Below are 25,575 nucleotides of genomic sequence, written 5' to 3'. Positions count from 1 at the left end.
AAATGGTACGGATATGATTCAGTGATTCAGTGATTCTAGGCTTTGTTGTAACCACTGTGCTTGCCCTTCCAAAACATGGGATTTGGGAGATGTCAAGGAGTTTGAAATGCTGGAAGCTAGAACATGAGGCTGGCCCCGAAGTCCAGAGCCTTGCTGTGGAGAGCCTTGAATGCCAGCCCAAAGACTTTGTACTTCCATGTGCAGATCACCGTGTCCTAGGCTGGAACTCTGTGGAAGCCTATTTTACAAGACGTAAATAAGTGAGATGTGCGTGAACAGGATCGTGAGAGGGGAACTCACTTGCAGATGATTTGGGAAATATGGTTTCGACCTGGCTGGACACATTTTCCTTTTGCTGCAGGACTTGTCAGAGCCTTTACCATGAAGGTGGGCATTGTAATTGTCCAGGAGGAGGCAGTATCTCCAAACTTCTTTTTTTGTGGGCACATTTCTCAATAACCTCCAAAGTAGTGAATTTGGGCATTGCCAACATAGATGATAGAGATCCATGGAGAGGTTTTAAGGCAGGGGGTGATACGGTCAGATTAAAGGGAGCATCACTAGGACTGCAAGGAGGGTGACCAGAAGGAATAAGAGGCTCAGTTAGATTTGGAGGCTCTGGTGAATTTGAGACCCTTCCAGCCAGGATGTGCGTGGAGGCCATCATGGGGGCTGGCATGCATCCAGCCCACTGGCAGCAAAGAGACGCTTCTACTCACAGTGGGTCCAGTGGGGAAGAAACCGAATTCACACACATGGCATTATCCAAACAAAGCCATGTTGCTTCTGTATAGAACAATGGGCTGGCTTTTCAGGGTAATTTAATAGCTGTGGCATATCGCCCGGGCCATCAATTAAATTCCAATCCAATTTCCTTCCAAAGCATTCTCTGCCTTGGGAGTTCCTTTCTAACGTGGAGCAAATCTGGCTGATGAGGCGGGAAGATGTATCAGCCAAAATGCACAATGACTTTCAGAGGGCCAGCCTCTCAGATCTTGTCTCGCCTTCCAAAGGAGGTCACCCAGCGTTAACAGAAAATTAGACAGAATTAGATCATCGAACAGCTTTAAAGCGATAGGAGGAATCCCATTTAGTGGAATTTCTCCAGCCCTGTCCCGCCTAAGGGGAAACTGAGGCTCAGCGGGGGTGGGGGACAGCCTGGCCAAGGTCATGCCATGACTAAACTAGCTTCCTAGATGGGTCTCCAGTTATTTGCTTTGTCTTCTCGACAGTCCACGTCTAGAGGGATCCAGAGCCTTAATCTGATCATATAACTCCTTGGGCTAAGATCTCTCCAGAAGCATCCCAGTCAGTGTAGAATAAAACTTGGATGGGATGGAGTCTGACATTTAGGCTGGATGGGTCTTTGTGGTTGGGGCCATCCTGTGCATTTTGGGTACTAAGCAGCGTCCCTGGCCTCCACCCACTAGAGACCAGTAGCACCCCTTCCCCAGCCCAGTCAGTCGTGACAGCCCAAACATCTCCGGACATTGCCGAATGTCCCGGGGAGGGGGGCAAAATCACCCCCAGTTAAGAACCCCTCACCTGGGGAGAATTTGGGAGCACAGGATGTGTTTAAGGAAGGCTCGAGAATCAATGTTGGCTGCTACGCTCGCTCGATAGGAGGTCTCCGGCATGATCTTTTACCACCCGCGCCCAGCCTCAGTTTCCTCATCTATACAATGGGAATTTTTATTTCTCTTCCACAAGTTTGTTTGATCTATGATCAAACAGGGCAATAGAATGGACTGCTCAGTGGACGTGATAAAGTGCTATAAAAATATCACATGATTAAGTATAACGCAGTTCAGTGCAGCTTTATGAGTGTAATGGCACGGTGACGGGGACATTACGCGGTGTAATTCTCTCCGTGCTCAGAGCTCCCGAACGCAATGGTTCATAAACGTCAATGCACATGTGACTCATCCAGGGTGCTTGGTAAAAGTGCAGACTCCTTGGTCCCACCTCCCCAAATTCTAATTTACTGGGTCTGGGATGAAACCTGGGAATTCATTTAAAAAGTCAGTCCGGAAGATTCTGCTGTGCGTGGGCTTTTGAGAAACACTGGTCTGGGGAAAGGCAGTACCCAAGGCTTTCTGGCAGGGGATCAGGATTTGAAATGTGTGCATAAATCTGGGGGGAGGGGGGGTTGGGGAGGTGTTGCTGACATTGTCCCAAAGTCAACAATGGAACCCTGTCCTCATAGCTTGGAGGTCTGCGTGTTCATGGAATTTTCTGTCCCTTTGGAAAGCTGAGGTTAACCCCAACCTCTGAGCCGCCAGCCCCCACCATGGACTGTATTTTTCATCTCCTACTTACTCTGCGTGACTGCTTCCCAAATGCATTTTGATGCTAACGTCGCCCAGTCTCTGATCAAAAATTATGGTAAAACATTGTCTTGTCATAAGGCTAATAAAGCATGTTATCCTGCCTGTCACAGAAGCTGCCTTACAGATGCTGTTTGCTACCCACCAGGGCCCTGCATTAATCTCCCTTCCCCTCCCTGCAAGGAATAGAGTCTACCATGGGAAGATCAATATTGTATTATCTCGCCCACCAGTGTCATTCCAGCTGTGGCCAATGAGTTCTGTCATTTCTGAATTGTTAGAAGCCTCGTGCATGAAGGGGGAGGCCCAGGAAAAGAAGGAAGAGAAGCCATCTGAGAAGGAAAAGAATGTTCTCAGGAAAAGGAGCCCTGGGGAAGGTGTCAGAGGACCAAGCACACAAGAAGCGGCCAAAGACATTTGCCCTGGAGTCGGACAGACCGGGGCCTATGGCACACCTGCTTTCGGAAGCTCTGGGAGAATAATTTCGTGTTTCTTAACCTCAGTTTCCCTATCCTTCAAATGGACACAAACGCGGGACCTGTCGCAGAGGGGCGAAATCAGAATAGGCACGGTGCCGTGCAGCGGATCCTGGCGTGACCTGTCTGTGCGTCCGCGTGGCAGGGAGAGGAGTGCTGCTGGAAAACACGGCCCCAGCGAAGACACGGTAGCAAAAAAGCAAGAGGGCACGTTCGCAGAAAGGAAGCTGTGGCTGTGTCTGCAGTGCCCTGCAGAGCGAAGGTGCGGAGTCAGACCTCTTGGAGGTACGAATTCTGGACCCTGGCAGAATGGCCCAGTCTCACCTTCGGTTTGCTCGCCAGCTCGTCTTCACCCAAGAGCGGGTCGGAATGGCACACGGGGCATGCATGGCCTCCAGCTTAAAGCCGGGGTGCCCGAGGCTGGCTCCCGCGGCAAAAGCGCTCGCTGGGGTCTCCTGGATGGTTGCCGCTCCCTCCGTGTCTGGACTCCCTGCCCCCTCCCTGCTTCCTGCCCTCTCTCTGGGGACAGGCCACCTGAAAACCCCATCCCGGGCCAGCCCAGCCCCCTGGACTCCTTTCATGCTTAGTTGAAGAGGGAGCTGCGAGAAGCAATCCCCATTCAAGGAGGCAACAGGTGTCCACTAACGATCCAGATGCCAACGTGAGGACGAAATGCGGCCCTTGGAAAAGTGGAAACTGGTGTCGGAGTAACGCCTGGCTGGCCTCTGTGGATGTTCCCTTCGTTCAGATCTGTTTTCCTTTGGGTTTGTTGTGAGAGAGTGGGAGAAACGCAGAGAGAGAGAGAGAGAGAGAGGGAGAGGGAGACGAAGATCTGAAGCGGGCTCTGTGCTGAGCCTGACGCGGGGCTCGAACTCACCGGCCACGAGATCGTGACCTGAGCCCAGGTTGAACGCTCAGCCGACTGAGCCCCCCGGGCGCCCCTTGGCCCCCCGCCCCCGGGCCCCATTCAGGTTTTTATCCAAACCGTTCATTTGCTGCTTACCACGTGCCTTCATTCCCAGATCCCTGCAGACTAGGAACAACAGAACGGCGGTAAAAATAGTAATTATTATTAGTATTTATATAAACAGCATTAGGTTTCTGTTAGTCTGCTAGTTACTGCTTTGTCGGAAAGCAGCTGGATAGACTTATCATCGGAATTGGGGGATTTGTACTAAACGTCTGGTGGTGCTGGCCAGAGACAGACATGCCATTCCGTGCAGCCGGCACCCTGTTGGGAATACGCCCAACGGAAGTAGGTATATGTGTGCACCAGAAACAAACAAACAAAAACCGTGTAAGACAGAGTTCACAGTTGTCCTGTTCACAACAGCCCCAGACTGGAAGTGAGTCAAAGGCCCGTAGGCAATCAAATGGGTAACTTGTGGGATAGTCCTAACACGGAATACTCCGCAGCAGTAAAAAAGGGGAACGAGCCAGCATCCACGTAACAGCACAGAAAAATGTCACAAAGAGAACGAGCGGAAGACGCCGGATGCAAAGGAGGACGTGTTGCGTCATTACCCAGGGAATTCATCAACAGCCGAAGTGAATCTTCAAACGATGCTAGAAGGCGAAATAAAGATCTCCTTGAGGCGCCAGAAGATAGAACGCATGCCGGCAGTGTTTGGCTAAGTGATCCGGTTGGTTATTATACAGTTTGCGTCCAGTTTGAGAACGTTCATAAAGCTGTGCACTGAACAACTGGGTGAAATTTCTATTCACATACTATACTTCAGTGAAAACTTCTGAAGTATTAAAAGGTATGTTTGGGACCAAGAGACTCTAGAGAGCGTCTACATGGCATTCCTCACTGTGGGGATTTCACACAAGAGGCCTGAGTTCTTATCCAAGAGTCTCATCACTTGAGATACCGAGTAGAAAACCCAAGACTCTCCAGGCAGGGGTAAAGACACACCTTAGGGCACCCCCTTGTTCCTGGTCCAACAGCATCAGACAAGGTGTGGGTGCCTTGGAGGTAAATGGGGGGACTCTGGAGTTCGCTGTCCTCACTCTCATTTCCACCGCCTCTGAGAACAGACACTGTTTACATCTCCTTCCATGTGGCTTAGCCCCCAGGGGATTCTCAGTGAGTGTTCATTGAGTGACTGCAGGAGGGCATGGGTGAATGAATGAGTTGCTATTGTAAAAATTAAATAAGATCATGTATTTAGAATGTGTGGAACAGGGACGCCTGTGCTCAGTCGGTCGAGCGTCTGACTTCGGTTCAGGTCATGATCTCGCCGTCCATGAGTTGGAGCCCCGCGTGGGGCTCTCTGCTGTCACCACAGAGTCCGCTTTGGATCCTCTGTCCCCCTCTCTCTGCCCCTCCTCCACTTGTGCACACGCGCTCTCTCCCTCTCTCTCTCAAAAATAAATAAACATTAAAAAAAAAAAAAAAAAGAATGGAAAAGAGGTTGAACGATACCGGAAATGCAGGAGAGCAAGACGCTACAGGGTTCATATGTCAGACAGACCGAGGTTTGAATCCCAGGTCCACCACCCTCTCCCGGTACGTTCTTGGGTGAATGGATTTCCCTCTCAGAGCCTCGGTCTTCCCATCCGTGAAATGGGGAGATGAGCTGTCCCCGTATCACAGGGCATCTCTGAGAAAATGAGACGGCGCGTGTAAAGAGCATGGCACACGATATGCTTCAAAGTGGCCGCGGTCGTTGCCATTATCTGAAAATGATCTGCAGTATTGTGCGCCAAGCTGAGGCCATGCTCATAAGGGAGACTGCTGTCTTCCCTGCCTCATCTCTCTGCATCTGTCTCTTCCTCCGTGTCTCAAGCCCCGCATGTGCCGAGCCAACCTTGGCAGAGCCGGCTGCTGAGTGAATAAAAAGACATCTTTCCCCCCGCCCCGGGGAGATGGCCCAGTGCCAGTGTGCGCGGGCACAGTGCCTGTGAAGGGGGCCAGGTGGGCGCCCAGGACACTGAGGCGCTCTGTGTGGTCTCTGCTGGGTCAGGGGGCCGACAACGGCCGCTCTGAGGACCGTCCAATCCGCCCCCCCACAGCGCTTCCCCCACCCCCCAGCCCCACCATCTGCCCACCGGGCAGGCCTGGGAGTGAAGGGATGTTCTGTGCAGCGCCTGGGCCCCAGGCCCGCACACACCCGAGCCACTGTCCTCATTGGCTGCAAGAGCCCGTTAGGCTCTGGGCAGAGGCTGGCCGGGCTCCGAGAGGCGGGCATCAAGGACCAGGAGCTAAAGAATGGAGGAGCCTGAGGCTTGGCGTTTCGTGGTGCCAGCCTGCTCCCAGGGCACAGTGAGCTCATCTGCCTGGTGGGGAACCTTGGCCTGCGGAGGCGGGGGGTAGAGAGGATGTGTCGTACGTCCTCGCGTCTTCCCAGTACGGCGCGTGATCGATACCTGATATGACAAGATGGGATGGGATGAGACACGATGGGCGGGCGGGACGGGCTGGAATAGAATGGAATGGTTTCTTCTACTTGGCGCCCAAGTCCCCCTTGAAGCTGGCGCGGACGGTAGGGGGTATGGACCTGGCGTGGACAAAATCGCCTGAGACAGCAGAGGAGGCAGAAACCATGTCTATCCCTGAGCCCCAGGATTCCCAGCCGTGCCCCCCAAAGATCAGTTATCCCCTAGGGTCACGTGCCCATTAGACATCAGCTCTGGAAGGGACAGGAGAGACCGTCTTGTCCAGTGCGTTACAAATTATATTCCACGGCCAGCCCCACCCACCAGCGACTAATTGCGTTGCTTTGGACAGGTGACCAGAGGTCTCTGAACTTAAGAGTCCACGTCTGTAAGATGGGGATCATGATATTCCCCGCCTCCCAGGGGTGTTGAGATGAGTACATGAAATAACCCACGTGAAAGCATTTAGTACAGGAGCCGGCATATGGTAAACCCCTATCACCATTAGCCTTCGCCACCAGCATCCTGACCAAAGGTGATTCAGGACAGGGGGCGCCTCAGAGGGAGGCTCTCGGACCCCTGCCCCCAGTCCCGATTCAAACCATATGGTCCTGTTTGGGACTGATTACGGGGGGTCAGTGCTCCCTAAGGACCACCAGCACGTTCAAGAACTTGCTGGAAGGACTCACGGAACTCAGAAAAGCCGTCACACCCAGCGGTCCGGTCTAGTACAGTGAAAGGACCCAGACTAAAATCGGCAAAGAGTAGAGGCACCGTAGAGCAGAGTCCGAGAGAGGCCAGGCATAAATGCCCCCCGTTGTCCTCTCCCGATGGACTCGGGTCGACAGCACAGACTTTGAGCATGAGGGGCTGTGGAACACCCACATGTTCCATGTGAGACTATGGTTGACCAGGAACGCTCACCTAAGATTTGGGGTCAGGGTTTTCACTGGGAGTTGATCACACAGGCACAGCTGAACGCCCACGTGGCTGACGTTAGTCTCCAGTTCCCCTGGAAGTCAAACTGAAGCCAAGTCCAAGGTCCCCACCCATAAATCACGCTGTTAGCATAGACTACCAGGCGGGGCGCGACACCTCCATAAATTAAGACCCTCCCATCAGGCGGGATAGTTCCAAGGGTTTTGAAGGTCCCTCCCAGGAGTAGGAACAAGGGTCAAACTTTCTTTCAAACATGCAGGGTGTGGGCAATCCAGACCGGCTGAGTTCATCCTCTTACTGCACAAGTATAAGATTGTCATTCCAGTTAAAGTTTTATTTGAAGAAATTATTCTGTCCTACAGAGGATAAAACTGAGGCCCAGAGATGAGAAGACACTTTGAACCAAAGGGCATAGGGTGAGTCAGTGAGGAACCCTAACCTTTCTAACCCAGAGCTTTTCCCTTTGCACCTCAGGCCTCAGTTTGCCCATCACTAAAATGGGTATGCTAAGCCAGCTCCCTTACCTTTGGGTTCTGCCTTTAGATAAGTTTTTCTCTCACTGTTCCATACTGTCCAGTCCTCAGGAGGAGTACTGGGGCATGGTTAGTGTCCTCCTTTGTCCCTGGGAACCTCATAGCTGGAGCAGATACTGTGCTAGCTTGTTAGCAGGTGGCATTTGACATTCACGCGGGAAGCAGCCAGGCCAGGATTCGAGGTCCAGCTGGAATAAACATATCGCCACTTCTCGGCCTCACTGGGGTGTGGGTTTGGGGGTCAGACAGCCCTGGCTCAAATCCCAGCTTTGCCATTTACAATCAAAACATTAAATCATTAAAACAAAAAAATAGAGGGGTGCCTGAATGGCTCAGTCGGTTAAGCCTCCGATTTCGGCTCAAGTCATGATCTTGGGGTCTGTGAGTTCGAGCCCCGCGTCGGGCTCTGTGCTGACGGCTCGGAGCCTGGAGCCCCCTTCCGCTTCTGTGTCTCCCTCTCTCTCTGCCCCTCCCCCGCTCACACTCTGTCTCTCCCTCTCAAAAATAAAATAATAAAAAAAATAAGAAAATAGAAATAGAGCCTTCTCAGGAAAAGAAACTTTTTCAACGGCGCAGGTGAAGCCGTGAACATGTTTCATTTGTCCCCAGCAAATAAAGCCACTGTTGTCCAGGTTTTCTGTCTGAAGAAAGGGCCGCTCTCATCTCTTAAGAGAAACAAAATAAGCCTCAAAGTCGTAAAACTGCTTTAAGCATCTTAGAACTCAGTCCTACACACGACTGCCTCCCCCCACCCCAGTCTCCCCAGTTTTTACCGCTTTCAGGTGGACCAGGCAAAGAGCACTGCCCTCACTTCCCGAAGCCGGAAACCAAGGCTCCGAGAGATGGGATTTGCTCGAGGCCACGAAGCCTGGTGGCAAAACCGGGGCCCGAGCTTGGGTGTGCGGGTTTTCCAATCTTCTCCGCCTCTGAGCACGGCTGGGGTGTCGATCTGGTGTCTATTCCTGTCTGTGAATCTGAGCAAACAGGTGAAGAGACGTGGCAGACTCACTCATGATGTCTTTTAAACTCACTTGTGGACCATCTGGATTCACTCCCAAGTATTATATTTGTCTGTGCAACTATATAGGTAATTGACTCTAGATAGATTTCCTGCCGTGGGGTTCCTCCCCGAGCTGTCCCGTCTCTCTGTCTCTGTCTCTGTCTCGTGCCTCTGTCTCCCAGCCCTCCTTCAGTGACTCACTGACTGTTTCCTGAGCACAAATAAACCCGCCGCCTTACTTCTCTCCCCATCTCGGCTACACTACCACCGGCAAGAAATCACAAAGTTGCACCAGGAGACATGAATGGAGTCTGGGGGGGGGGGGGGGGGGGGTTGGAGGTGGGAAGGGAAAGAAGCATTTGAATGCCAATCAGCTGGCACGGGTGACAGCCACAGTTAATCAGATTGTTAAAGACACAAAGGCAGGATGGCACCCCTCTTCCCACAGCTTTCCGGGCTCATTCACGGGGGAAATGCATGCCCCGCCTGCCCACCCACCAGCTTTGATGAGAGGTAACTGGACGGACCCCAACAGGCCTTGCAGAGGAGGCCCCTTCACGGGGGAGAAACCAGCTCGTGGAGGATGATTATCCGGTAATTACCCTAGTATCGGAGACACCACAAGAGTCTTCTCTTGCCAGCCAAGCTCCCCGCTTTGACTGCGGCTTCGAGTCCCCTGGGGCTGGGTCCGCAGCGGACTCCGGGTGTCAGCACTGCATACAGTCTGGGGGGCTCTCCCGGGTGACGCGTCCATTGCGTCGCAATCTCCATCCACGCGACCGTGGCCTGCTGGGCTGCGCCAGAAGAATGACGGCCACCACGAGCAAACTCACCAGCTGGGCTTCTGCTCGCCCTCCGTTGCCGGAGCAGATCATGGGATTTACGGGGATGGGGGCCCTGGCGCTCTCTGCACCGTGACGGGGTTGTGTTGTGTCATGAGAGCAGCTAGGTGTGTGTGTTCACCGAGAAGCATCTCTGCAGACACGAGGTCGTAAACCAGAGCACATTTATCTAGAATTCAACGTACCACGCATTCACTTTTATCATGGCCAGTAATACAGTCTCCCAGTCTGCAGTCTCTCTCTCTTTTTTATTTTTATTTTTGTATGTTTATTTTTGAGAGAGAGAGAGAGGGAGACGCAGAATCCGAAGCAGGCTCCGGGCTCCGAGCCGTCAGCACAGAGCCCGACGCGGGGCTCGAACTCACGGACCTCGAGATCGTGACCTGAGCCAAAGTCGGACGCTCAACCCACTGAGCCACCCAAGCGCCCCTACGGCCCCTCTTAAGTGCACTTCTCTAACACACTGAGTCGGTTCTCAACCAGTCCTGCAGGCGTATTCGTGGTTCATGAAACAGGTATTCGGGAGGGGCCTACTGCGTGTTAGGTCCACGACCATGGGATAGGTCCTAAGAAGGCAGCGATGAATCGGGCAGACGTGATCGCTAAGCAGACAAGTATGACAGCGTGATTAAGGCTGTAACTTACCTCTTCGGTGGTGCTATGAGTCCAGGGACGATGAATAAACGCGGGAGAGGGCCGCTGGAAGGGGGGTGGTTTGGAAAGATCCCTCTGGCCAGGACAGATGGAATTGGCTGCCGTTACGAAGCGAAGCCCGAGAGAGAAGCAGGATTTTCATAACCACGGCTTTGGGAATAAAAGGATATCTAAAAATGTCTTTTCAAGATACAAGTTGCCGTCTCTGCTTCCCTCGTGGTGGGACTGGGGTTCTTTGATGCATTGTAAAAATGAAAAACTGAGCTCATCCAACTCCCCATTCAACCCTGGTGCCTCCATTGCCGGGGGCGTCTGGCCCGCCTTGGACGTTTCCCAAGCTCTGTCTGTGACGACGCGACATCCCCATATATAATCGCTTTTGATGATTTCTTTTCAGAGTGATGGATGTCTGAGCCTCATGGAGACGCTCCCTAGATGGTCTCCTGGTTTTGGCCGATCTCATATTGAGGGGATTCTCCCGCCTCCCTTCCCAGGGGGGGTGAACCGCCACGGGGAGAATGCAGTGAGGCTTTGCTTGGGGGCCTCAATTTCCCTTCCTGCCACGGTCTGCTGGGAGACCTGGGCTTCCCCTGTGCCCTTGTAATGGAAGGGGGACTCCTGTTCAATGGAAAGGGGTTGAATCACAGATGGTCAGTCAGTGATCTCACCCTCCTCCCTCTTCCCTGCCACCCGTTTCACTGCCTGTTAACTCGTGTGCAGGAGAAGGAGGACACGAATAGAAATGTGTCCATATTTCCCCTGAGGAGGAAATTGGGTGGAAAAGGAGGAAGTTGAGACAATTGATCCATAAGAAGGTCTGAGGACCAGACCAGAGTCGCCTTCACTTGATCTTCTGTTAATAACGTCTACGCCCTGCTGCCTACCACCCATGCACAGAATTCTAGAATTCTAGAATTTATAGATTTGAAGGAAACGTCATCAGCTCATAAGCGCTTGCTAAATCCCCCCAAGGCATCCTTTCTCTTGTTCCCCAGCCCCCAATATTCACTGGCCACCTTGTGGGAGCTGCAGAAATCCAAAAATGAAGGAGGCACTGCCTGTCCCAACCTGGTTCATTCCTGCTGCCTGGGTGTGGATCTTGTAGAGACAACGAACAAGGAAACATCATCCGGAGTCGTTCAGTTTGCAGGGAGCACACTCCGAAGGGAATGAGATAGAAAGCGATAACGGCAGGGTTGGGGGGCAGGTCTTGGAGAAGATGAGCTGAAACCTGAATGACCAGAGGGAGCCAGCCAAGTAAAGATACCACACAAGAGAATTTGAAGCAGAGGGAATAAGCATGTGCAAAGGCCCTGAGGCACAGAATGAATTTGGGAGGTTTAAGGAACAGAAAGAAAAAAGTAGGGTGTGGTCATACTGTACTTTGCGGGGCAGCAGGGTGGGGCGGGGTGGGGGGATGGTAACAGGTTGTGTTGGAGAAGGAGGTCCAAGGCCAGAATCCAAAAGGCTTTGTAGCTCATTGAAAGGAGTTTTGATAGTATTCTCAGCATGCTGGGAAACTATTGGTGGGTTTTAGGCAGAGATTTTATGATCTGATTTCTACGTCTTAAAAATACGAGGGGCGCCTGGGTGGCTCAGTCAGTTGAGCGTCCGACTTCGGCTCAGGTCATGATCTCACAGCTCGTGGGTTCCAGCCCCTCGTCGGGCTCTGTGCTGACAGTGCAGAGCCTGGAGCCTGCTTCAGCTTCTGCCTCTCTCTCTCTCTCCCCTCCCCCGTTCACACTCTGTCTCTCTCTGTCTCCCCCTCTCAAAACTAAATAAGCCTGAAAAAGTTTTTTAAAAATGTACTACCCATCCATCCCAAATGATTTTCTACCAACTTAAAACATAAACTTTGATTGGGGCGCCTGGGTGGCTCAGTCGGTTTAGTGACCGACTTCTGCTCAGGTCACGATCTCATGGTTTGTGAGTTCGAGCCCCGCATCGGGCTCTGTGCTGACAGCTCGGAGCCTGGAGCCTGCTTCGGATTCTGTGTCTCCCCCTCTCTCTGCCCCTCCCCCGTTCATGCTCTGTCTCTCTCTGTCTCAAAAATAAACAAACGTTAAAAAATAATAACAAAGTGATGCACAACAAAAAGCGATTCCCTCTGCCACCCCTACCCCTGCAGGTACACACACACACACACACACACACACACACACACACACACGTACGTGTCTATGCGTCTATGGAAACGCGTATGGTGAAAATTCTCCTTCCCACCCTGAGGCCGCATCCTGTTTCCAACTCCCCTATACCCAGCATAGTGTGTTTCTTGGGCCTCTCTAAGTTCCTTTATGCACACCCTAGCAAAGGCAGACACATAAAGCCTCATTTTCTGTCCCCATCTTTACACAAAAGGCGCCCAAGTCTGCACACATGGTGCTGTATTATAACAGAAGCTGCTACCTCTCCTCTTCAAGCCACGGAGAGCTTCCCCATCATCTTCCTGCCGCTGCGCGACCCTCCGTCTGCACGTCCCGTGATTGACGCGACCTTACTGATGGGTATTTGATTTGTCTCCGAGGCTTCTGCCACTGCACACAGCCCCGCATGGCTTCACCTCGCACAGGCGTCATTTTTACACGTGGGCGGGACAAATGCCCTGAAGCGGGCTTGTTGTGCCAAAGGAGGGGCACGCTTGTAATGCTGGAAGGCTCTTGCCAGCTTGTTCTCCATGTTATTCACCAGTGACTTCATCTTATGGCTTTAAACCCTGCGTATATTCCACTGTGGGTTCCTGCAACCATTTCACCTGCCGCCCAGAGACGGACAGGTCAGCTGTCTCCAGACTTTGGCCATCTCCAACGGCACTTTGTACTGTGACCGCTTCGTACCGTCCCAGTGGGTGTCATGGCCATAGGTACCCCTTTGCTTTGGGACAAGAGCACGCAGTTCAGATGGAGCACCTTTTGCCCTGGACCCATTACAACCACACGCTCGTCTTAGCCCTCGTTTGGCCACTGATGGCCGGCCTGGAATGTTACCTAAACTCCGGCCATCGTGAGGTAGACCAACAGGCCACCCTCCAGTGGGCTCCCTGGATGCTCTTGAGTAGAGGTGTGGTGAGGCGGGGGAAAGAAAGTTTGGGTCAGACTTCAGTAGCAACTGGAGAAAGCCAGAGAGCACCTCGAACCACCTGTTCAGAAGGTCTCGCTGAAAGTCACTGAAAGTGACATATTGGCAAAGCTAGAGAGCCCAGCATTGGTGGCAGGGTACAGAGCTTCAGGTTATTCTGGAAGGTACTTCCTCAGTCAACCAAATTGTTAAGGCTGATCTCTCAGCTGATCAGTGCAGCTTCTAGGACACTCTCCTGAAGAATCAGCCGGACACGGTCACCAAAGATGGGTGTTTATTGCAGTGTTATTTGGGAGGAGGGGGTAAAGAATGGCAACAACCTGAATATTAATTGGTAAGAGCCTTGTTCAATAACATGCGTGTTTAGGGGCGCCCAGCTGGCTCAGTCAGTGGAGCATACAAGTCTTGATCTCAGGGTTGTGAGTTTAAGCCCCATGTTGGACACAGAAACTACTTAAATAATAATCATAATAAATGTTTTAATGTATCCATAAAAAGTATGAAGTGATCGTGTAGGTGCTGACATGAAAAATGAACCACGATGGATGTTAAGTGAGAGACGGGAGTGCTAGTGCAACGGAATACTATACAGCAGTGAAAAATGAATCCGTCAAAACTACACTTATCCGCACAGATGACTCCCACTAGGTGTCAAGCAAGAAAAAGAAGGGGGAAAACATAGCAATGTTGTTGAAGGCTTCATCCAGCATAACTTCGTTTGTATAAAGTTTTCAACCACGTCACATATCATTCAGAGAAACTGATGTGTAATAAATATTTGCACACAATAAATAATAGCCACATAATAATAACACACCTAATAAATGGTAATTCTGGGGGCGCCTGGGTGGCTCAGTCAGTTAAGCGTCCGACTTCAGCTCAGGTCATGATCTCACGGTCCGTGAGTTTGAGCCCCGCATCGGGCTCTGTGCTGACACCTCAGAGCCTGGAGCCTGCTTTGGATTCTGTGCCTCCCTCTCTCTCTGCCCCTCCTCCGCCTGTGCTGTGTGTGTGTGTGTGTGTGTGTGTGTGTGTGTGTGTCAAAAATAAATAAACGTCAAAACAATTTTTTTAAATAAATGGTAATTCTGAAGGCCAAGTTCACAACAGTAGCCACCCCCAGGGGGCGGAGAAGAAGAAGGAGAATGTGGTCAGAAGGCACACAGGGGCTTTGACATACTGGCCGAATACTGTTTCTTCAGCTAAAGGTGTATATACATGGGCACGTGTTGCCTTCGTCTTTAACTCTTCTTGCGTGACCGGAATATTTCAAAATGCATTTCCTAGTAAGTGACAGAGCAAATATATACAATGTAATAACTCGGAGGACGTTCAGATAGAAAGTGACAGCGGGGCTCGGGAGGCCTGTCAGGCTGCTCGGTGAGCTCTGGGCTTCATGCCCTGTGATCTCATCTCGCGCTCTTAACACCGCTCAGAGAGAAGTCTGGTACAATCCCACTTTGCAGCCGAGAACAGTGAGGGCCAGAGAAGGGAAGGGACTGTCCGGGGTCTCATGGGCAGCGAGCACTGGGCTGAACGTGGCAATTCGGACCCGACCCCACATCCCCCAATGTGCTAACGCAGCATTCAGGGGAAAAAATACTGTCTGGTGTTTACATCAGTACATTTCGTTGGGAGACTAAACAAAATCCTACCGACGCTGATTGCCCTTAGAAGGCAGGACTGGTGGACAAGGTCGGGGAGGAGCAGTGCTTACACTTTTCATTTCATACCTTCTGGGTGTTCTTGCATTTTTAAGAATTATTTTATAGGGAAAAACTATTTGAGGGTATGGGGAAAAGGGACGAGCACGGGAAACAGTGCGAGAAAGTAGCTAACTTATCCCAGTTTGCTCCACGATGTTAGACAGGTCACTTCCTCTCTCTGAGCCTTGGTTTAAAACAAAATTTTTTTAACATTTATTCATTTTTGAGAGACAGACAGAGCATGAGCAGGGGAGGGGCAGAGAGAGAGGGAGACACAGAATCCGAAGCAGGTTCCAGGCTCCGAGCTGTCAGCACAGAGCCCTACACAGGGCTCAAACTCACGGATCGAGAGATCCTGACCTGAGCCGAAGTCAGATGCTTAACTGACAGCCACCCAGGCGCCCTGACTTCCTTTCTTAATCTGTAAAATGGGACGAAGAGAATGCCAATCTGACCAAATTGTTTACAGGCGGAATGAGATCCCAGCTTTGTAGAGTGTCAGTCACCATTTGAATGTCAGAGTTGTCTCGTGGCCACATGGTTACAGGGTTGCCACCGAGGCGACAGGTGGAACCCCAGTGCCCGCAAGCCCACGTCTGCCCTTTCCGTCCTGGAAAGTCTGCTCGAATCCAGGCGGGATCGGCGCCGTGAATCTAGCTGAGGGTCCTCATTCCTGCGGGACTCAGTGAGCCGGCTGAGCTGGGTCCTCCCTGGCTGTAAGGAATGGGGTATGTTTGGCAGCTTAGCTATTTGCTATTCAAGGTGGACCTCTGGCCCAGTGCTGGCCCGTACGAGGTGCCCACCAAATGTACGAATGTATGAATGAACGAATGAGTGAATGAGCACATGTGAGTAGAGAAGGAAACTCAGCCCTCACTCAATTCAATTTCTTTATCTGTAAAACGGGGATTCAGCTAAGACCTTCTCTACCCTAAAAGTCAATGATACAAGTGAAACACAGCTGAGCAGCCCCAGGAATGGGAGGGGAGATCTGTCTTCTCAGTTGTGAGGCCGGTGTCAGTGGTCATGAATCACAGGCAATTTTGTCCCCACTGGTGGGACTTTTGACAGTGTCTGAAATCATTTTTTTATTATTAATTTATTTTGCTTTATTTTTAGAGACAGAGCGTGTGAGTGAGGGAGAGGAGCAGAGGGGGGGAGAGAAAGAGAGAGAGAGAGAGAGAGAGAGAGAATCTCAAGCAGTCTCTATGCTCAGAGAGGAGCCCAGCTCGGGGCTCAACCCCATGACCCTGGGATCATGACCTGATCCAAAGTCAAGAGTCAGACGCTCAACCGACGAAGCCCCCCAGAACCCCTAGAATCATTTTTGATCGTCACAACTCGGGGAGCTACTGGTTTATTGGGTGGGTGCAAGCCAGGGATGCTGTTCAATATCTTACCACGTGCAGGGCAACTCCTTGTGTCCCCAGCAAAGAAAGACACAGCAGGTAAAGGACTAGCCAGCGTTCTTCCGGGCAGCCCAGATGTTCCTGGTTTTGTTTTCCATTTTGTTTGATGTGTTTGGGTGTGGTTTTTCAAGCCTCTAGTAGCCTTGTCTTCCTACTGCTATTAACATGCTATGTGACCCTGGGCAGGGACCTCAGTCCCTTCTCTGGGCAGTTTGTAAGCATGAATTCTAGGAGCCTTTGGGTGTCTAAGATGCGATATTTGGGTATTTATTTTTTTTATTTTGTCCCTTTTGGGCAATATCTTTTTCTTTTCTGTGCTTTTCTTTTCTTTTCCTCCCTCCCTCCCTCCTTCCTTCCTTTCTTTTGAGAGAGAGAGGGAAACTGGGAGGGGCAGAAGGAGAAGGCAAGAGAGAATCCCAAGCAGGCTGCCAGCACAGAGCCTGACGCAGGACTTGAACTCACAAACCGTGAGATCATGACCTGAGCCGAAATTAAGAGTCAGACACTTAGCCAAGTGAGCCACTGCTCGGCGATTTCTTATTGAGGAATGTCAAGGCACGAGAAACCACCACTGAATCGGGTCTTATTAATGATGCTTAGAATAGGGACCCGTGTTTTTGTAATACCCTTTACCAGAAACGTATCAACTGATGCACCGGCCAGCCCTGCCTCCTAAAAGTCCTCACTGTGAAACAGTCCAGCGAGAGAAGAATTACCATCATCCCCACCCCCCCCCCGGAGGACCCAAAGGGGTTTGAATACTCAGGGAACGAGGCGCTTCTGTGATAACACATGTGTGTCCGCTCTCCCGCGGCCTCTCCACCACTGGTGCTAAAACAATTAATTTAAAAACTAAAAACGATGAAGTCTGGTAGGGTTTAAAGTAAAACAAAACAAAGCAAAAAAAAAAAAAAAACCAGCTCTGCATTGCGGTTAAATGCAGCTCTCTCCGTAAATTTTTTTTTTCACTTAAGACGGTATTAAATACTTATTAATATGCATTTTGGAAAATGCCAGAAATGGAAGGAAGAAAACCCGTACCACGCACAGGCAGCCAGGGCCACCAGGCTGGTGCCTTTCATATTGTCACAAGGTCATAGACGGCGACACCATCTATTGTGCTGAGCACTGAGGACGGCGTAGATCTGTTGAGTCAACATGTCGCCCGCCTGAAAGGAGAACAGTGTATGTTATTCACACTTAAACTTGTGAAAGTTTAAATTTACCTTTTGTAGTTTTTTTACTTTGAAAGAGACAGAGAGAGTGAGCAGGGGAGGGGCAGAGAGAGAGGGAGAGAGACAGAGAGAGAGAGAGAGAAGGAGAGAGAGAGAATCCCAAGCAGGCTCCACGCTGCCAGCACAGAGCCCGACGCTGGGGCTCGAACTTGCGAAATGGTGACCTGATGGTGACCTGAGTCGAAACCAAGAGTTGGACGCTTAACCGGTGGAGCCACCCAGGAGCCCCAAATTTTAAATTTAATTTAAAAACGGGGCGTCTGGGTGGCTCCGTCGGTTAAGCGTCCAACTTCGACTCAGGTCATGATCTTGCAGTTTGTGAGTTTGAGCCCCGCGTCGGGCTCTGTGCTGACAGCTCAGAGCCTGGAGCCTGTTTCAGATTCTGTGCCTCCCTCTCTCTCTGCCCCTTCCCCACTCGTGCTCTGTCTCTCTCTGTCTCTCAAAAATGAATAAACGTTAAGAAATTTTAAAAACAATTAATTTAAAAACTAAAAACGATGAGGTCTGGTAGGGTTTAAAGTAAAACAAAACAAAGCAAAAGCAAAGCAAAAAAAAAAAAAAAACACCAGCTCCGCATTGCAGTTTGTTGTCACTGGTCGTTCCGGGTGTTTCCACACACGCCATTGAATTTTACGTCTTGCTCTTTTCCCCGCACATTAGAGCAGACGCGCTCCCCAGCTGTGGTTTCCTGTACCTCCCGCTCCATCACTTGGTGCCCACGCGTGGCGATAGGCTGTCGCTAGTCATTCCCGGGCGTCTAGCCTCCAAACCTTCAGCTGCAGAGCGCGCTGTGCGTTTTCGGCTTTAATGGGACGCTTCGTAGTCTAATCTTCCCATCTCCCCATCAAAGTTGGAGAGAGAGAGAGGGAGGGGGGCGCTCCCTCCCCATCTTCGGCGGAGGAACAAATGCTTCCTCGTCTTCGGCGTCCTTCGCTTTGTCTGGAGACAGGAGAGCAGCATCAGTATGTATTTAATTACAGCTCTGTCTCTTCTGTCGGACATCCGTCCTCGGTTACCCGCGTGTGTCTGTCTTCCTTGAGTGTGGGGACCATACCCTAGAGCGTTGACTCTCTCGTCCGATCAGCCAACAGAGAAAGTTGGCACCAGGGCTGTGGCTCATTAACCGATGGGCAGCATGGCAGTGGGGCATCGAATGCCCACGGTAGAGTAAGAATCCGCCAGATGTGACTCGGCTGATTGAAGATCGTAAGTGCTCAGAGAAAGAGGAGTTGGTTTAATCCAGGGGTCATGGGGCGCCCGGGGAAAGCCAGCCTAGTGGACCGCAAGTGAGGAAGTCTCTGGATCTCCAAGGCCCCGGAACCCCATTTTGACTCGCTCCTGCTGGGACCTGTTTTCACGTGTAACTCCCCTGGCCAGTGTCTCGGCCAAGAACAAGGCCTTCAGGCTGCATCCGTGGCAGACCACAGATACACAGTCGTCGGTCTCGAACGTGGCCTTGAGTTTAGAGCCGGCCAGCAAGATCCCACCGTGTGAACTCTGAGAAGGAGGCAACAGTGGGGAAGGGAGGTGAATTTACCTGGTGGAGACGCAGCTCCCCTTGGCAGTGAGATTTTCAGTGGGAAAGAGCTGGCTCGGCCCAGCCAGGCTTACTTCCTAAAATGCCTACTTATTGCCGTGGTTAGCTCTACTCTTACCGCGGGGACTCCCAAGCTGGGTGCAGGGGCTGTGGGGAGGAAGCCAATTATGGACGTTCTCTTATGTTCCCCTCTTCTCTTGTTGGCTGTGTTGGCTCTAGACGGGCCGGGGTGGCCAGGGGAGGGCGCGGGCCTCCGAAAGAGTCACGACCTGCGGCCCAAACCCACAGCCCGGGTTCCTGGCACCTGAAACTTCCAGCACCTCGAAGTCAGAACTAACAAGGAAGGTGTAGAAAGTCAGGCGAGATCACAGGTTCCAGAAGGAGCTTTTCTGATACCTCTGATAAGAGTCACGGGAGGGGCTTTTCGATCCTTCACTTTCAAGCCCCGCCCCTGGAGATTCAGATGGCATGGGTCTGGCAGGGGAGACTAGCAAATGCATACATATATTTTTTTTAATGTTTATTTTTGAGAGAGAGAGACAGAGCATGAGCAGAGGAGGGGCAGAGAGAGAGGGAGACACAGAATGGGAAGCAGGCTCCAGGCTCTGAGCTGTCGGCACAGAGCTGGACGTGGGGCTTGAACTCACAAACTGTGAGATCATGACCTGAGCCGAAGTTAGATGCTTAACCCACTGAGCCACCCAGGCGCCCCAACAAATGCATATTTTAACACAGAAAACATTGAGCGGTGAAGGCATCATTTGGGAGATTTGAAAAACACTCTAGCCCACCCAGCAGGGAGGCAAAAAACTGAAAGTTGGGGGGTGGTCTTTGGAGGGGGAGGCCACTTCAAGCTGAGTAGAAGAGAATAACAATACCCCATAATTCTACTTTAAAAAATTTTTTAACTTTATTTACTTATTTTGAGAGAGAGAGAGAGCATAAGGGAGCAGGGGCAGAGAGAGGGAGAGAGAGAATCCCAAGCAGGCCTTGAACTCACAAACCGTAAGATCGTGACCTGGACGCTTAACCAACTGAGCCACCCAGGTGCCCCGTCCTACCCCATAATTCCCAAGACAGCTGCTAGCACGGTCTTCGGCATCAGGAAAACCGAGGTTTGAAACCCGGCTTTGCCGTATGACCTTCCAAAGTTAACTTAGTATCCCACAGCTCATCCGTACAAGAGGAATAATTTGTCCCCAATGAGGTCAAGAAAGAATAAAACGAGGTAATGGGTCAAATGCATGTAGCACATGCCTGGCACGTTCAACACTCAACAAAGCAATCAAAAATAAAATGATATTGGGGCCTGGGGTGGCTCTGTCAGCTAAGGGCCCGAGACTTCAGGGCCTAAGAGACTTCGGCTCAAGTCATGCTCTCATGGTTCACGAGTTTGAGCCCCACATGGGGCTTCCTGCTGTCAGGACAGAGCCCGCTTCGGATCCTCTGTCTCCCTCTCTCTCCACCACTCCCCCGTTCTCTCTCTCTCTCTCTTTCAAAAATAAATAAATATTTAAAAATAAATAAATAGGGGCGCCTGGGTGGCGCAGTCGGTTAAGCGTCCGACTTCAGCCAGGTCACGATCTCGCGGTCCGCGAGTTCGAGCCCCGCGTCGGGCTCTGGGCTGATGGCTCAGAGCCTGGAGCCTGTTTCCGATTCTGTGTCTCCCTCTCTCTCTGCCCCTCCCCCGCTCATGCTCTGTCTCTCTCTGTCCCAAAAATAAATAAACATTGAAAAAATAAATAAATAAAAATAAAAAAATAAAAAATAAAATAAAAAATAAAAATAAATAAATAATAAAATGTTATAAATTTCACTATTATTACGGCCAAGGCACACCGATGGGATTTGTGTCTTGTCACCACCTCTCCTTCTCCTCTCTCACCTCCCTCACTTATAATCGAGGGGACATTTTTTCGTGTGACAGGACTGGCAGAAACGAATACAGCCACGGGAGCCGAGAAAACTCACAAGCCAGTGTCAGGATCGAAGCACTCACCCTGCCCTTTCTAGCAAGATTAGCAAAAGGCTCTAAGAATAATTGCCAATTACCTGATCATTCCCCAGATCAACGGAGTCAGGGCTGGGCGCCCTGACAAGTCTGACCTGGTCTGGTTGCCCATTTGACACAGACAGAGAAAATGAAAGAGACCACGAAAGCCACACACTTATGCTAGGGAGCAGCGGCCAAGAGAGCAGCGCCCTCTGGACCCCCCCCCCCCACCTCGGGATGCAGCCACGCTCTGCACATGAGCCACAGCTGGCGCTTGGGAGCCAGGCGTCCTGACCCCTACCTTCCTCTCTTTTCGCCCCTTCACTTTTTTCCCATTGCGTGGTCTGCAGAGATGGTCGATACCAATCCGGTGATAAAAGCGATCGCGAACATGGAAAAGCACAGCTCTTGAGCCGACCCACGTCTGATCTAATCCTATGAGGCAGATGGGGAAGCTCTATCACCCAGAAGAGGCTTGAGTGGATTTGTCCAGGCTCGGGTAGCTAGGGACGGTTGAAGGCAGGATTCGAATCCAGGTCTAACTCGGAAGCCTCGATGCTTCCCACCTTTGGACCAGGAAACCTGCCTGGCCCCGAACGACCTTGATCCGCCCTCAGGTCACCCGCGTACCCTGTCCTCCCGTCCCCAGGCCAGTTCCTGCCCCGCGACTGTGAGCCCGGGATGCACGCTGGCTGGTGATCAATGTTACACAACAGGGACATTTGTCGATGACAGTTGCAGACTGGCAGTCTATACAGATTGAGCCACAGCCGCTGACACCCTGAAAGCAAATGAGCCTTTCCAAAGGCTGTGCGGAAATACATTTAAATGACAATGCTTAAGGGCCCAGAGACTGTGGCTGAGGGAGTGTCCGGACAGCTATCAGTCCTGGGGCTCCTCTCCCAGGGTGTAATCCCTCTCTACCTCGAGATCATCATCATCGGTAATGTTCCGGCTGCTCTGGTTTCCTACCAAAGGGTGCCATCAGAGTGACAGCAGTAAGACAGTGACAGCAGCTGGCACGTGTTAGGAGCTCACCGTGGGCGAGGCACCCATCCGTCCATGCGTGCCTGTGTGCTTTACATGCATCAACCTACTGAACAATGACGGTCCTGGGGCACAGGAAGCCATCGCCCCATTTTACAGCTGGGGACACGGAAGCCCAGAGAGGTTAGAGCCAGGCGCCAGCTTGCCATGGACAGAAGTGGGTCTCGGGTAAATGCGGTGGATTTCAGACATGAATCTGCCAAACGGCTGCCAGGGCCAGCCCCTGTTTAAAAGTACTAAGTGGGTTTGCACTCAAGGCAAAAATAAATCACAGAAAGTTATCAGCAGGGTATACACTGCCCGCCACGGTCTGGCCCCGGCCACCCCATGTCTCCAGCTTCCTCTCTAGTCACCATCTGCACCCATCATAGTCCTCTTTTGTGCCAGGCCTCCACGGTCTTCCTGCTCCAAACCCGTCTCATGATTCAAAATCTTCAACTCTTTCTGTGTCTCCCACAAGGTCAGTTTTTAAAGATTTAGTGTAAAAAAAAAAAAAAAAAAAAAAAAAGTCGCCCCCCCCCCCACCTCCTCAATCCAGTGCAATGTAGCCTTGAACCAGGGCACAGGGCTTTGAGAAAAGAGTGTGGGTTTGTTACAACCCCCACTCATCCTTCATTACACGTCCTTGTGCAGTGAACAAGCTGCCCAACTGTACACGGTGGTCCTGCCCACAGACAGAGTTAGAGGCCTATTCTCTCTGCCCTATTAGCATGCAAAGCTTTTGTCTTTCTAACCATACTGTCACACCAAATGTGACCATTTTTCCTTTCCTGTTACCCCTCCCAGCACATTACACAACTAGTGTGTGAGACTCTTGCGCCCCTGGTTTCTGTAACCCTAATGCTTAGCTCGGGCCTGGCAGGATCAACCCTAAGTCTCCATTGTCAGCCAAAGGAAGAAAAGAAGGGAGCAGGAAAGAGAGGAAAGGAGAGGAAGGGAGAGTCAGGAGACAGGGAAGAAGGCAGCCCCCATATCTGTCGGGGGACTTGGCAAGCTCTGGGCCGCCACCTTAGGCCCCCAGCTCAGGAGGCGGAGGAGCCAACCCCCATCCCCGGCCCCAAGCTAACAGGCGTCTTGTCTCCTCTTCCCCAGATGTGCCCCAGGAAGGAGACCCTGGCCCTTCCGGTGCTTCCCTTCTGCCCTCGGGAGCACTAGAGAGCAGCAGTCTGAGCAAAGAGAGCCGCGAAGAGAGAGTGACAACGGCCCCTCCGAATCCAGCCCAGTCAGGGGAAGATCTCAGCGAGCCGGGGCTGCAAGGGACAGCCCCCTCCGCCGCTCTGTCCACAGCGCTGCCCGAGGAGGCCGCCACCAAGCGCGCCCTCCCCTCCGGGAAGAGGCTGCCTTCTCTCAAGCAGGTGAACTCGGCCAGGAAGCAGCTGCGGCCCAAGGCCACCTCCGCGGCAGCCGTCCAGAGGGCTCTGTCCCATCCGGCATCATCCGGCCCGGGGCTCCTCTCCTCCGCCACGGAGAAGCCCCGCCCACCGGGGGACCCCGAGCCCGCAGCCTCCGAGGAGCCACTGTGGCTGGACCAGAAGGCAGGTGCGGACCCCACGACGCCCGCGCCCCTGCAGATCTCCCCCTTCACCTCGCGGCCCTACGTGGCCCACACGCTCCCCCAGAAGCCAGACCCTGGGGAGCCCTCCGTGCCTGACGACCCCCACGAGGCTCCCCCCGAGGACGCTAGTCCCATGACCTGGATGGACAAAGGTGAGAGCGAACTGACCGGCTCAGCCTCCGAGGAGAGCCAGGAGACCACGACGTCCACCATCATCACCACCACGGTCATCACGACTGAGCAGGCTCCAGGTAAGCAGCCCCCAGACGCTCCAGCCCTCCTGCGGCAGCCGGGAGGCACCCACTGGGTGCAGAGCGGGGGGGGGGGGGGGGGGGGGGAGGCGGGCCAGGGAGGTCCAGGCCCTACCGTCAGTTGCCACCAATGGAGCCCTGACTGTGAGCTCGACCCTGTGGCTCAGAATTAATATCCCCATTTTAAAGACGAGACGACAGGGGCACCTGGGTGGCTCCGTCAGTTGAGTGTCCAGCTCAGGTCACGATCTCGCGGTCCGTGGGTTCGAGCCCGGGGTCCGGCTCTGTGCTGATGTCTCGGAGCCTGGAGCCTGCTTCCGCTTCCGTGTCTCCCTCTCTCTCTCTGCCCCTCCCCCACTCATGCTCCGCCTCTCTGTCTCAAAAATAAATAAACATTGAAAGCAATTAAATTAACTAAAGATGAGACAACTGAGACGCAGAGACAACGAACAACCTGCCTGAGGCCACACCGCCAAAGAGCAGGATTCAAACTGTCTTCAACGGGAACGAATCTCTCCGCCTGCCCGGAAGGCCCCGGCCTTTTCAAAGTGCGTTCACTGTTCCACGTACTTCCGGGACCTGGTAAAATGCATTTGCACCTTCCGGTCTTACTTGTGTCCTCTGTTCTGCCTTCAAGCAGAGAAGTGGCAGTCCACATGGATCTTGGACAAGTGCACTGTGGCCTCCCTTTAAAGAAGTGTGAGCTCTGGGTTCGAATCCCGCTCTCTGTGCGAGCCTGGTGCAGGCGCTACCCCGCTCTGAGCTTTGGTGCAGGCGTCTCCAAAATGGGGATGAAGGGCGCCTGGGTGGCTCAGCTGGCTGGGCGGCCGACTCTGGATCTCACGGTTCCTGGGATCTAGCCCTGCATCGGGCTCCGCGCTGACAGCCAGAACCTGCTTGGGATTCTCTCGCTCGCTCTCCCCCTGCCCTTCCCCCACTCGCATGCACGCACCCATGCACGCACGGGTGCACGCTCTCCCTCCCTCTCCCTTTTAAAAATAAATAAAATGGGGGTGAAATATCTGACTCTACAGGGGTGAATGGGGTCGGCCCTGTCCACTGCTTAGAGGGGCGCCCTGGCGGCACGCAGCAAGCAATCATCCTGTGTCAGCCACTGCTGTTTTTTTTTTATCTTGTTGATTCTGGGACTGAAGGAGAATCACCAGCAGTGGGAGGAGTGGGGACGGGGGAATGTGGCTGTCCCAGAGCCCCGCTGTCACCCCGCGGCCATCTGAGCTGTCCTCGGTGTCCTGATTCAAGTCCTTCCTCCAGCTCCCTGCAGTGTGAGCTTCTCCGATCCTGAGGGGTACATCGATTCCAGTGACCACCCGCCACTGCCCCTCAGCAGCTTCCTGGAGTGTACCTACAACGTGATGGTCTACACTGGCTACGGTGTGGAGCTCCAGGTAAGCGCGGAAGAGCGCCCTGCCGTGCCTGCCCTTTCCAGCGGGCAAAGGCTCGGAGGGCCGTCTGAGCCAGACTTGCTGGGATCCCCCTAGCCCCTTTGGCCCCCTCTTTGCCCTAACCAGGGCATATTGAGCTGGGTTTTGTTGAATGAATAGGAGTTCCCAACGCAGTGCTCAGCTGGAATAGCTTGGCATACACGAAGGAG

The 25,575-nt window shown here is 52.4% G+C and overlaps 1 protein-coding gene across 3 annotated transcripts in view; it reads left to right on the top strand.

The window, feature by feature from the left end:
* The window catches only part of SEZ6L (seizure related 6 homolog like), a 182,276-nt gene that overhangs the window by 89,600 nt on the left and 67,101 nt on the right, over positions 1–25,575 (top strand). For all 3 annotated transcript variants that reach the window (XM_045459763.1, XM_045459762.1, XM_045459761.1), the window contains exons 2-3: positions 23,250–23,963; positions 25,236–25,369. In XM_045459763.1, coding sequence (XP_045315719.1) covers positions 23,250–23,963; positions 25,236–25,369 — 848 coding nt within the window. The remainder of the gene's footprint in view (positions 1–23,249; positions 23,964–25,235; positions 25,370–25,575) is intronic.

The sequence above is a fragment of the Leopardus geoffroyi genome, chromosome D3 (genome assembly GCF_018350155.1).
Source record: "Leopardus geoffroyi isolate Oge1 chromosome D3, O.geoffroyi_Oge1_pat1.0, whole genome shotgun sequence".
In the NCBI taxonomy this organism is placed as follows: Eukaryota; Metazoa; Chordata; class Mammalia; order Carnivora; family Felidae; genus Leopardus; species Leopardus geoffroyi.
This window is presented reverse-complemented; position numbering and strand designations above follow the sequence as displayed.